At 40.6% G+C, this 12,764-nt stretch overlaps 1 protein-coding gene across 2 annotated transcripts; it reads right to left on the bottom strand.

Annotated features, from left to right (window-relative positions):
- Positions 1-2,524: 2,524 nt before the first annotated feature.
- On the bottom strand, positions 2,525-9,013 carry hnrnph1l (heterogeneous nuclear ribonucleoprotein H1, like). Of its 2 annotated transcripts, XM_048237905.1 has the most exons (12): positions 8,925-9,013; positions 7,699-7,803; positions 7,433-7,588; positions 7,162-7,305; positions 6,509-6,647; positions 5,435-5,622; positions 4,517-4,620; positions 4,247-4,382; positions 3,670-3,753; positions 3,484-3,582; positions 3,146-3,195; positions 2,525-3,034 (listed from the first exon to the last, which is right to left on the bottom strand). In XM_048237905.1, exons 2-12 carry the CDS (start codon positions 7,778-7,780, stop codon positions 3,011-3,013), a joined length of 1,206 nt encoding a protein of 401 aa, XP_048093862.1. In that variant the 5' UTR covers positions 7,781-7,803; positions 8,925-9,013; the 3' UTR covers positions 2,525-3,010. The 2 variants fall into 2 exon arrangements, with proteins under 2 accessions (XP_048093862.1, XP_048093861.1); XM_048237904.1 differs by having other exon boundaries at positions 2,525-3,195.
- Positions 9,014-12,764: the final 3,751 nt, after the last annotated feature.

The raw sequence follows: 12,764 nt of genomic DNA, 5'->3' as shown, positions 1-12,764 counted from the left end.
AATGATCAAGAAATGAACCCCTGCTCAAGAAATGAACCCCCCTGCATGGCTGCCAATGTGATTCGGATACTACCAGGACCTAAACGCTTGGCAGTCACTCATGCACAAGACATCAATTCTTCTTTTTACCTTTTAATGCCATCCCCTTTCAAAAAATACATAGGCCTATGCAATACACACACAGTGAGACTCTGCCCCTCATGTGTGGTATAGTCTGGTATAAAATTGCCGTGTTCAATGGCTTTAATGTGTTGTTCAGACAGATGTTATTGAGTATGTTCAATTTCTAATGACTTTCAAATAAATAAAACTTGCTTCATTTGTACAATTGTTGATTATTTTCCAGTTATGCCCGTTTTATGATGCATTTCCTTATTTTGTTATATTTCAATACAAAAATAAACAAAAACAAGTGGCACTTCTATTCACAATTGTGATTTAACAAAGGTAAAGGCAACACATTTAACATGTGTTGTTTATATTACTTGCAAATTGGGATGAAGTAATCATCTAGTGAGTATTTAAAAAAAAAAAAAAAAAACAAAAAAAAAAAGTTTGATTATGTTGAATTAAAAGGCCTAAAATGCAATGAGTCCACTACACCCAGCAGCACCTCCTGTGTAACAAAAAAACAAACACCCTATGAGGGTTAAAGATCAGCATTGTCTACCAACTGTAATATGCAGTCATATATATATAGTTGTATTTCCATCAAGTGAATGTTGAAGTTCATTTTTTTCCCAATAGTTAAATTTGAACTTGGATGAATTGGCTGTGGTAATGATGGTGACAACAGATTCTTTATCAGAACATCCTCCATGTAGGAGAACCCAGGCGAACCTGTTAGCCATTTGAGAAGTGGTCTGGTGTTAACCAGACTATCCTCCATGATCATTGTAAAATTGGAATGAAATTAGACAATCACCTGACATTCACCACATAGCTACATCTTTAAACAATAATCTACTCATAATGGAGTCATCTGGTTTTGTATTTGTAAATGTTTCAAATTTAGAGAAAGAGAATGAATAATTATTTAAATTCTATTATTGCATCTATTTGAACAGTTGCCAAGTTATACAACATAGGTAAAATATTTTTGTTGTAAGAACTAAAGGTCTGTTGAAGTCCTATGACTGACCAAAGGATGTAGGTACAAGGATACAAGGAAGTTTGTCACATGCATATAGTTACTGGAAGTAAGAAATGCAGTGAAATTATGTCTGGTGTCAGCCTATTTGTGCATTAATGGGGGAGGGGGTAAAAAGTGCAGTAGAAGAGGGGTTTAGTAGATTAAGTGGCAAGGGCTGCATAAGGTGGCAGGATTGGGATGGGGGGGGCACCAACAAGGAGCACCCAAGAGCAACAGGGGCAAGGAAAAACTCCTTATCAAGGAAGAAACCTTGGGCAGATCCACGGCTTAAGGGGCTAACCCAACTGCCAGGGGTCTTGGTGTGTGTGTTGGGGGGATGGCAAGGGAGATGGGATAGTGTGCTGTGTATGTGGGGAGAGGGCAGTGTGCAATATGTGTGTTGGAGAAGCTTCCTCATAAGACAATGTGCTGTGTATTGGGGGGCAGTGTGCTTTAAGTATGTTGGGGATGTGTGTTGGAGAAACTTCCTGATGAAATAATGTGCTGTGTATGTCGGGGAGAGGGGGGCAGTGTACTGCAAGTATGGTGAAGGGACTTACTATTGCAAGCAGAGTACTGTATGTATGATGTATGTGAGCGATGAGTGAAGGTGTGCGTGTGGGCGGGAGGGGAGTGGAGCAGTGACTATGTGTGTGGGTAGGTGGGGGCAGTGTGCTGTAAGTATGTAGAGGATGTGTGTTGGAGAAGATCCTGAAATGGGTAATAGCCAAATAAACATTACATCACAATACTTGGACTAATACTTGTACCACAGAAATAAGTATTTTTAAAAGCAAGCACTTCTGTACTTAAACTTAAAGTGTAAGTTCAGTGTAAACTGACCCCTAGTCCTGTTGTTCAAGCTCATCACATGCAGCCCATAGAAAAAAGACTGAGACAATTTGGGACAACATGGGCCAAGTTATGGACAGGCAGCTTAAAGCAGACCCATGGGGCAAGTTATGGACAGGCAGCTTAAAGCAGACCCATGGGCCAAGTTATGGACAGGCAGCTTAAAGCAGACCCATGGGGCAAGTTATGGACAGGCAGCTTAAAGCAGACCCATGGGGCAAGTTATGGACAGGCAGCTTAAAGCAGACCCATGGGGCAGTGGGGAGTTAGTTTCAGTTTCCGTTTTGATGCCCCATCTTTCTCGTTTTGACTTACCAACTTTCACTTGGGAGTAATATTTGACAAGGTGTATCTAATACTTTCACTTAAGTAAAGGGACTGTACTTCGTCCACCTCTGGTAGCAACATTGGGAGGTGTGCGGTCCTCAAAGAATATAATCATATTTACTGGGTGTACCGTATGGATCCTCAAATATCCAAATCACTATCCAAACACCACAACCATCTGGAGCCAGTAGGCATAGACTAACAAAAGCAGAACATTGTTGAAGAAGTTTATTTACTGTGGACAACCAAACAAGAGATTGTTGGAGTAAATGAAATATCCTTAAGAATATTAATAAAAAATATGCATATCACATGTATTAAATTTGCATGAAGAAAATGTTTTTTCCCCCATTTCAATACAAAAACAAACAAACAGAAAACTATTCCAACAATGCTTGTTGACATTATAAAAAGTTGATATTAAATCCAAAGGTAAAGAACATTTGACCTCATCAGAGGAAGAGCTAGAAATGTTTGCAGCTTGTCACAAGCGGTCATCACCGTATATACAAAAAGCACACTTGGCTGGGACTGGTTACAAACTGTGCAACTTCAAGCCAGACGGGACCAATTTTTTGCAACCCACATTGTTATCTTCACTTTACAAGTCAAAATAAAATGGATGCGCTGATTCTAGTAACAAGGTTACAGAACAGAGGGATAAAAATAAAACCTTGGCCTTGTTTTATCTTGCAGGCATTACAGATGTTGTCTGTATGGTATCTAAAAAAACAAAAAGAGAGAAAGAAAATGAAAAACAAAACCCACTTAAACATGCTAGAATCTGTTGAACCCTCACATCCCCCAACCTGCACCCATCCCATTCATGCCCACCGATCCCCGGCTGCCTCCATAGTAACTGCTGTTCATTCCGCTCTGGTTACCTAACAGAAGACAGAAAGACACTGTTTTGGATCCAGGACTACACACAAGGAAAAGGTTTAAAAACTGGCAAAATAGTTGAGGCAGCGATCAAAATAAAAAAAATAAATTTACAAGACGACAAGTAGGCTCTTAGCTACCCTCAACACTCACACACAAAACCACAGATATTGCGTCTATATTTAAAATCAGCATGTGTTGTAATAAACACAAGATGAGCCTTACATACGAAATTCCTTTTCAGTGCAATCATTGTTCACCTTTACACTACACACAAATCTGACACGTACTGTAATCATTGTAGCCTCCCATGCTTGACTGTCCACTGTAGCCTCCTTGGTATCCTGTGTTCATCTGTTGGCTACTGTGCCCATACGAGGACTGGTTGCCTGTTTCACAAATAAATAATCATTAGCGATTCCAGACTATGCATCCCCCCTACCCCCTTCCCAAAAGTCCTACTTTCAATTGCTTACCCATTCCTCCCATCATCTGGCTGCTATAGCCTCCACTGTTGCCCCCTGCTGTTGAGTTTAGGAACAGCTCAATATAACGGTGCTCTGGAAAAAAAAAAAAAAACGGAGCATGTGAAATCAGAGGCAAGGGAGCCGACCTACCATCAATTTATTTCATATTTAAGGACCAGGCAATAGACCTCTGAAGTTCACCTACAAAAAGAACCAAAACGACCATCTTTGCCCATATAAGGAGATCCGGGTGTTAATTGAAGCTAACTACCTATGGCAAGTTAGCTCTGGGGTAACAAAAATCTAAGTTTGCCATCTTAACGTACCGAAGATCACAGTACCCACTCGAAGGAAGAGGACAAAAGTGTGTTGAGCAAAACGTCTGCATTTCAGACTTCTTAGTCCCCGCGAGAGTTTAACAGGTGCCATAATTCAAAATCCCCATGTTATTTTCCCATAGGAAAAAAAAAAAAAAAAAATTCACAAGATTCCGATACATTTTTACAAGATACATTTTTTGTAGGCGAACATCAGAGGTATATGAATGGGTGACACAGAAGCAAAGAGTCTTGTCAGACACACTTACGCATGCTGGCCTTGTCCTTCGACATGGCTGCCACTGCATCCTCATGCGTCGCAAACTCCACATCTGCCTCCCCCGTCACCCTGCCATCAGGCCCAACTTCAATGTGCACGCGCACCGGGTTCAGTGGAGAGAAGAACTACAGACGTGAGGAAAAATATTCATTACAATATTGTCAAGGAGGCTTTTCAATGTTCTGCTGATAGCACATGTAGATCATTGGTTCATTAGCTGATCTTGTACCGCTTGCTACAAAGTTGCAAAGTTACTTACACTATAGATGTCATTTTCTGAGGCGCGATAAGGTAGTCCCCTCATATGCACACAATGACCTGTTGTGCTGTGGAAATTTGAGCCACCATCACTGTAACGTCCATCTGTGAAGAATAATAGATGTTAAGTTATAAAAAATCCTAATGGTCATGTTATTTTCCTTCCCTATGAAATCACATATAACTGAAAAATGGAAAAATATTACAAACTAGTTATTGCTGCCTGAGATAATTATGTTTCTTTGTATGAAGCAGAGTTGCACTACATCCTCAAGTTTATTTTGAGAGCCTACGGTCATGACAAACACACCTGTTTCTTTACAATGCTTTCCTAAACTATTCAACAAATATATCACCAAGCAAACTAGGAGGCTCTGTCGGCTGTTCGGTAGCAGGCTTGCCAGACTTAGTCCAAAACCCTGAAATACTTGAAATAAGCAATATGGCCAGAGTGCCAACAACCTACAAGTTTGTTGGTACATTATATCAGAATCAGCTTTATTGGCCAGGTTTGCATAAACAAACAAGGAATTTGACTATGGTTAGAGTATAAAGACTATGGTAAAGTGTATGTATGTATGTATGTATGTATGTATGTATGTATGTATGTATGTATGTATGTATGTATGTATGTATATATATACACACTATATACTTTGCTCTCAAAGTACACTCACGTAACATAAAGAATAAAAACAAATGTAATTTAGTCATTTAGCAGTTGCCTTTATCCAGAGGAACTTGGATGGATATAAATACTGGGACAGTTTTGTCTTAACTCATAACTCTGGTCTTCCATTTGGAAGCCCAGATCGCTAAGCCCTCTCCCACAATCACCCCTTGTTATATTTCCACCCGAAATGTCACAACAAAGTACCTAGTCAGAAATGCATAACTGGTAAAAGGAGAAAGGTCTCACCTCCACCATAGCCTCCACGCCGCATCCGGTCAAACGAGCCGCCTCGGCTCATGCCGTTGTAGCCTCGGCCTCCTCCCCCGCCGCTGGGCCTGTCATATGGGCTGGGTCTCTGCATGCCCATGGTTTTGCGTGGAGGCTCATAATGTGTTCGCACCTCAGCACGACTACTCTTGAAGATTTCAATATACCTATGTGCACAAGGACAAAGATTAGGCCTAATGGTATCACCCAAAAACTCAGAGGAAGTCACATCAGAAGCAAATCATGTACAAAGACAAAGACTTGGAATAATCCTGGCATTGTTATTAGGGACCAGACATATTTTACACAGCTCTGAACCAATGTGGCATGAAGGTCTGTTTGCAGTCTGCTAAGGAGTAAATCAATGCATTGATTGTGCTTTATTAGCCATTTTCATATGCAGTAGCCATCTTTTAACTAAGGAAAGAGCCCTCCCGCCCTCCCAGGGAGTTTGCGCGTTTCCAACTTACACATTGCGGTTCAAAAACAAGAAGCATACCATCAAAACTGACTTTCAAGTGTCCAATATCACTCAATAGAAAGGTCAAATTGCACAATCAGACATTTCCCTGTGAATCCAAGTGCACAGGGAGGCTGGCCCTTAGAAATTTAATGCAACTAGCACCAAAAAAACAAAAACACTCAGGAGGGTTTAGGAGCTAAGTGTTACTTTTCATCACTTTGCAAGTACTTTCAAGAAATCATTTTGGAAGACACTGTTAAGGCCATCTTAATAAAGCTGAAGTCCAGATTCAAAAATTGGCCACTATAATGTAATACTGACATACATGTGATTGGGTCATACATTTACATATGCAGAATAATTTACACCACTCCATTTCCCCATCCATTCAGAACTGCAGCCAAGTGCATTTACTTATACACATTAGTGTCCAGAAACATTCTTTACAGGTCCTTTAAGGGTGCTGTGTGAGTGATGTCGATGTAGCATGTGCAGATTCATGTAATATGATGTTACCACAGTGGCGTTTTTCTCATGACAGTTAAATTCCATTAGAGAAGCAGCTTCACCAGCCAACCATCCATCCCCACCTGTGCCCTATTCTTTCCTTGTGTTTCTTTAGAGCCTTTTCAGCTATATCCTGTGATGCAAACTGCACGAAGGCCTCCCCCGTACTCCTCCCCTGGAAGTCCACCGGCAATGTTATCCCATTTGGCACGATTTCCAACCCTTCAACCCAAGGACAGATAACCCCAGTAGGGGACACATTAAATCACATGCCCATTCACAGTGCTCACTTAATCTCCTTCAAATCAACAAATAAATAAATTAAACAAAAAGGTTACACTCAAATGCCTTTCCATATGAAAAAGCAGTAATTATGCTCACCAATATTTGGTGACAGTCTTTGCATTGTTATAAGTCATTTTGATGATGGAGAAAGGCTTTGCAAAGATAATGAATGTTAACCTAAGGAACAAAAATACCTTACAGCAGAAAAGAAAACTTAAGAGGCTGTTTTTGGTGTACGGAGAGTTGTGTTTAAGGACCAGAGTATCTCATTCAATATTCTCAATATTATGAAAGAGATCCACACATCCAGATTTAAGTCATACAGTGGAGGAGGATAAAAAAATAAAAAAAAACATCTAAAGATGGTGCATTTCCTTTTGTATGTCGTTTTTTTTTTTGACAGTTAACATATCCAAGTATGGCAGAACTTTGAGAAGAGGCTTAATAATACCTGAGAAGAACTGGACAATCTCCTCTTTGCTGCACCCAAAGGGCAGACCACGCAACCGCACAAGCCCATCCCCATCAGTCTCTGGACAGCTAGGGCCAGTATGCTTCATGACCCAGTCCATCTCAACGTTGTTTGATTTAAACACTGTGAAACAACACATATTACTGACATTTCCATACATCTCCAAAACATGTTTCCAAAGAAAGGACTGCATTGATATTGAGCCACCAAGTATCCAACTGATGGACAAAACAATATGTCTTCTTCTTACCCTCCACATATCTGTGTCCCATGGATTCCCTGTCTTTTTTGAGGGCAATCTTCAAGTCATCCTCTGATTCCAGTTCCACAAAAGCCTCTCCACTAGGCCGGCCTTCTCTGGTGTAGGTGAAGTGGATTGCTGTGCCATTGTTCGCAACTTTACTATCTGTATGAAAAGCATGTTACAGCTCAAGATCTTTCTTGATGGACAATCTAACACAACTTAGTAACACCACCATTATTTCTAACATGTTAATACAATACCGGTAACTTTACCTGAGAAAAACCTGGAAACTTCGTCCACTGATGTGGACCACGGCAATCCTCGCACCCGCACAACAAATCCTTCATCAGCCATGTCTGATAAGTGTCAGGTCAAATCTAAATTTGAATGCATATTACAAAATTAGAAAGAAAACAATTAGTTAAGTCTTATCAATAACATGCCAACTGGTGTTCACTAAAAGCCATATCTCTTATCACATTACGATAGCGGAAAACCTCTGCTTAAATAATGATACTTCTTAGCTCATTTGTATTCAATATCGTTTAACAAAGAAAATCTACAGGATAACATCAACGCCGGTACTCTCTGACCCTAACGTTAACATTACTTCTACACATTGTCAAAGTAATTCAGAATCACCGTTAAGGCAACTTACACGACTTAATAAGATAACGTTAGAGTTCTTTTCAAAATACATTTATTTCCTTCAATTCAACTGATCTTAGGTAGGAAAGGATACAATAAACACATGGCTACAAGTAACGTTAACTCATGTTAGCTAACATTAAAGTTACTGAGGAAACATGCTAGCGAATTACCGATAGGTTGGCTAACAATAAAAACACTAAACGTGTTTACCGTTACTTGTAGACGAACCTGTTAGACTTTATTGATACAGGGGTCTTTAAGACGAGACAAAACGTTTTACAAGTAAAATATGTCTAACGTTAGCCATTTCCATTTACCTAAAACTGTTGAATGGCGATAGCATTCACACGCTCTTTTTGAGTTGCTAATGCTAGGTTAGCTCTGGCTATGGCAGCTTTGCGCTAGCTAGCAACTAGCTAGCGATACCTAAGCATGTGACAAATGTTAGCTAGCTACTATCTGAAGCTGGCAACATTCAATACAAAAAAGAACAAAGTCTTACTTGCGAGACATATTTAGAAAAAACAAAGTCTGAAATCTTTAGATATTTAAGTTATACACGTAACGTTCAACAAACAGATAGGGACAAATAACCTTAGCTAAGTGGTTTACTACTTTGCCGCTAAATTTGTATGTCGGCAGACAATGGCCCCCGGCCTACACATTTGGGTTAACGTTAGCCATCCTCGCTATCGCTAACGAATTTGATAAACCACAATGAAAGACTAAGCGCGCCTACAACATGAATATGCTTGAAATAAAAAGCCCCAAACATGATTATTACAACCTTGTCAAAGGAAAAAGTATTCATGCCATGTGTCCACAAGAGAACTAGATAGGATATTACCTTTGGATAAATCGTAATCAAATTCTTCGAAGCGTCACTGCTCAATGATGCACACTCCAATCTGAACCAAGACTGCGCCGCGCGTGCGCTACCCGGTGAAAATATCTTTAGGCGCTTCCCTTTGTTCCCCCTGGGTCCTAGCAACTGACAAATCAGACCCCAGTCCAGAGCTCAACACTCCCGCCCCTCATGCGAGAGCGCTTACAGTCAGGGGCGGACCTGGACACTTGAGGCCCAAGGCAAAGGATCCCGAGGCCCCTCGGACCCCCCACACCACAACCCTAAAACTAAAATACACTTTTTTCTGTAATAATGGGACGCTGAGGCATACTCAAATACATGAGTTTTTATACATGATATTGCCATAGATGACAATCAAAAAACAGTAGTAAAAACCTTTGTAAGTATTACAATTATGAATGGTGTGTGTGTCTGTGAGTGTGTGTGAGAGAGAGAGAGAGAGAGAGAGAGAGAGAGAGCGAGAGAGAGAGAGAGTGTAGGGGTTTGGGGTCTGTGTGTGTGAATATACTCTATGTATGTATGAGAGTCTGTCTGTGTGGGTGGGTGAGAGAGAGTGAAGCTGCCTATGTGTAGAAGAGAGGAACATTTTCAGTTTATTTTTTCTCCCATTTTTCATGGTCATGTAATAATGTTCAACCGTGAATCTTCTGGGTGGTTTATCTGCATTTTTTGGGGAATTCAAAGTTCTTCATTTGCACAGGGCCTTTTTTAGCGATTTCAACTCGCTCTGCATCTCTTACGGTGTCTGACCATAACGCAGGGTTGTCACTGATAACTGTAGTGCTAGGTATCGTGTTAGGGCTACTCATGTTACTGGTTTCGTTTGCACCCAAAGCTTCTGCTACTGAAATGGTGTCCGTAGCAGCACCACCAGCATCAGTGCGGACAGTCGTGAGGGACAGTGATCTTGTCCCTCACGACTGTTTCACTTAGATCAACATCATAATCATCATCATCATCAGTAGAAGAATATGTAGTGCAAGTTTGAGTTGCCGGTGGTGGTGCATCGGTGCCACTGCTGCTGCAGCTAGCATTAGCTACACCACCCAGCTCAGCAGATGTTGCAGATGTTGTTGCATCACTATCCAAATTACTTTCTTCCGTGGAAGATATCTTCGACTGGAAGAAGTTGGTTAATTTAGGCAATTTCTTTCTAAATTCTTCCTCCTCCCTTTTTCTTTTTCTTTTATCACTTCCACCCTGGAAAGGTTTCATCGCTGCTGTCAATCGCTCAACTTCACACCTCACCAAGACCTCATTCAGACAAGCTAGTTGCTGCTATGGTGACAGGAAGCGGACCTGCAGTCATCAGAATATATTGTTTGGATGCGGTGATCATTTATTTAAAAAAAACAACAACAACAACAACAAAAAAAACAAAACAAATTCGATACGGCGATGACGAGGCCCCCCTGGTGGCGAGTCCCCAGGCAATTGCCTGACCGTGCTGGCAGGTCCGCCCTTGCAGGTGGAGATGGGTCTCCTGGGTTACACACTGCACCACACCATCAAGGTTTGGCCGACATAGGAGTTCATCATCAAACATTAGCTGGATGATCACATTCAGGACTCGCCCTCTGGCTGATAATTGAGAATTGCCGTCATTATAATGTGGCAGTTGGCAACCCTGCTTGTCTTCAGGAAGACTCTGGAGGACCTCACTGTTTGGCCAACCAGATATTTTGTTGCAGCTTAATTGTTGACCCAAGTGACCAAGGTTCAATCATGGCCAACTCAGGATTCTATTTTACACCATTCATGTTACTTCAATACATTGTTTTCTCAGCATCATATTTGCTACTGCATTGTGGATTCTTTGTCTGGAAGTTATCGTTAAAGAGATAAGGCAATTATGACCGCCGCTCAGTCCTGTACATCCTCTCCCGCTTGTCTCCATCTCCTACTCCCTCCCCTACTCTTACAACTTTTGTGTATGCTTGTATGTGCGTGCCTGTGTGTGTGTGCCTGTGTGCTTGTGTATGTGCGTGCCTGTGTGTGTGTGTGTGTGTGTGTGTGTGTGTGAATGTGTGTGTGTGTGCATGTGTGTGTCTGTGTGTGTGGATGCATGTGTGTCTGCATGCGTGTGTATGTCAATTTGTCTCCATCTCCTATAGAGCCTGACTAATATGAGTTTTGAAGGGGAAACCAATTTCGATATTCAAGTTTTTCACAAACTGATAAACGATATATCGGCCGATAGTCTTTTTTTAACAAACACAATGTAAACATTTCTCCCATAACAAGGTTCTAATCAAGGTGGGTATACAGTATTTTTTTTAAGAAATAAAAGAGTGTATAGAATAGAAAGAATAGTATGAATACAATAGGTCTTTGTTCTGTGATAACCACATTGCCACAAACTACATTGTGAGCAGTTTATACTCATTGACTCTCCCTTTATGCAAGCAAAACATTTTATAATCAGTTACTTTACTTTTAGCCTTTGTAGCCTAAATCATGCTCTTCCTTACTTGAAACTTTGTTGAAATGCAAGAAATTAAAGACTGAAATTAGGGAGTAGCGGGTGTTTGGGAATTAACGTTAGCTCAGATGCTCACACTTATTTCGTCTAGACTTTTTGTGGTCTTAATGCAACATTTTACAAAGCACTGACAGAGCCACCAACAGCAGAAAAAACTATTTAGCAAGCAGAAATGTCTTAGCCCGGTGTTTAAGATGCATTGTAGACAGGTATCCATGCTATGCTGTATATCTTCCATCAGCAAACCATCGCATTAGCGAACGTTATTGTTGTGCCTTTTAACTTAACTCCTGTCAGTATGGTCAGAACACAATGGGATGACAGTCAAAAGAGACAATTACAGTGCTGTTATCAATTTGCTCGGTATAACCGCGTTTATGTTTCACAAATACACCAACAATCAAACTAGCCTCCATCACTCAACCAATGCTAACATTAATGTTATTTTACCTATGGATATAACATTAAGCTGGTGTAAGATTAACATACCTGCAGTAAAAAAACATGTCCAATAAACATTCTCAGGTTTATTTCGACTTCAAGAAGAAATGGGAATTACATTTCACACGAAAATCATCCTACCATGAATACACAAGCCCCAAAGCTGTGAAACTGTAAGCTATCCTGTTGTGTTGTCGTTTTCGGAAGTGAAGTGGAACCAAGTCAAGTAATGCATTGTGTGTCTTGCAGCAAGATGCTGCGCCATCTGGTGGACAAACTACGTAACGCCAATACTGAAAATGCAGCCTAAATGAAGGATCAATATTCGTTTTTTCTTTAGCCTACTAAAGGTGTCCCGGGTCTCGTTCACCAAAAATTCAGGAAATCCCTATATGACTGCTACGCTATATGACTGCTAGCGGCGGTCATAATAAGATGAGGCGATAAGACTGCTTTGGATTTTATCCATATTATGACACTGACTTTACTGACATTAACCAACTTTGCCACAGTGAGGGTTATGGTTATGGTTACTTGGTGGACACTTTTGTCCAAAGTGACTTACATGTTGTAAATGATATGCTATATGAATATGCTATACAGTATATATGCTATACAAACACTTATTTTACAGAAAATAAGCGTTTGGTCCCTGGGGGCCATTCAACAAGAAGAATGTTCAGGACTGAGCGGCGGACATATTTTGTACCGCTACATGGTACATCAGTTTATTTAATTACAACACACAACTTGATTATATACTAAAATCTGGTCTGTTTCTGTCTACTTTACAGTCACAACTACTTCACTGGAAGCATGATGCATGATGTCTACAAGATTTACAAAATGTCTGTTAAGCACAGTAATGGAGACAGGGTAGCTGTTGGAGAATAGGT

This window comes from Alosa alosa, chromosome 2 (assembly GCF_017589495.1).
Source record: "Alosa alosa isolate M-15738 ecotype Scorff River chromosome 2, AALO_Geno_1.1, whole genome shotgun sequence".
Classification (NCBI taxonomy): Eukaryota; Metazoa; Chordata; class Actinopteri; order Clupeiformes; family Clupeidae; genus Alosa; species Alosa alosa.
Note: the sequence above shows the minus strand (reverse complement) of the source record. Positions and strands in the feature narration are given on the sequence as shown.

Excerpts from the sequence above, each read along its gene's own strand:
- hnrnph1l (XM_048237904.1), bottom strand. The coding sequence starts at position 7,780 with ATGGCTGATGAAGGATTTGTTGTGCGGGTGCGAGGATTGCCGTGGTCC. Across the intron at positions 5,623-6,508 it reads AAGGAAAGAATAGGGCACAG|GTATATTGAAATCTTCAAGA; the intron begins GTGGGGATGGAT and ends TTGTGCACATAG. Across the intron at positions 4,383-4,516 it reads CAGAAAATGACATCTATAGT|TTCTTCTCTCCACTGAACCC; the intron begins GTAAGTAACTTT and ends TCACGTCTGTAG.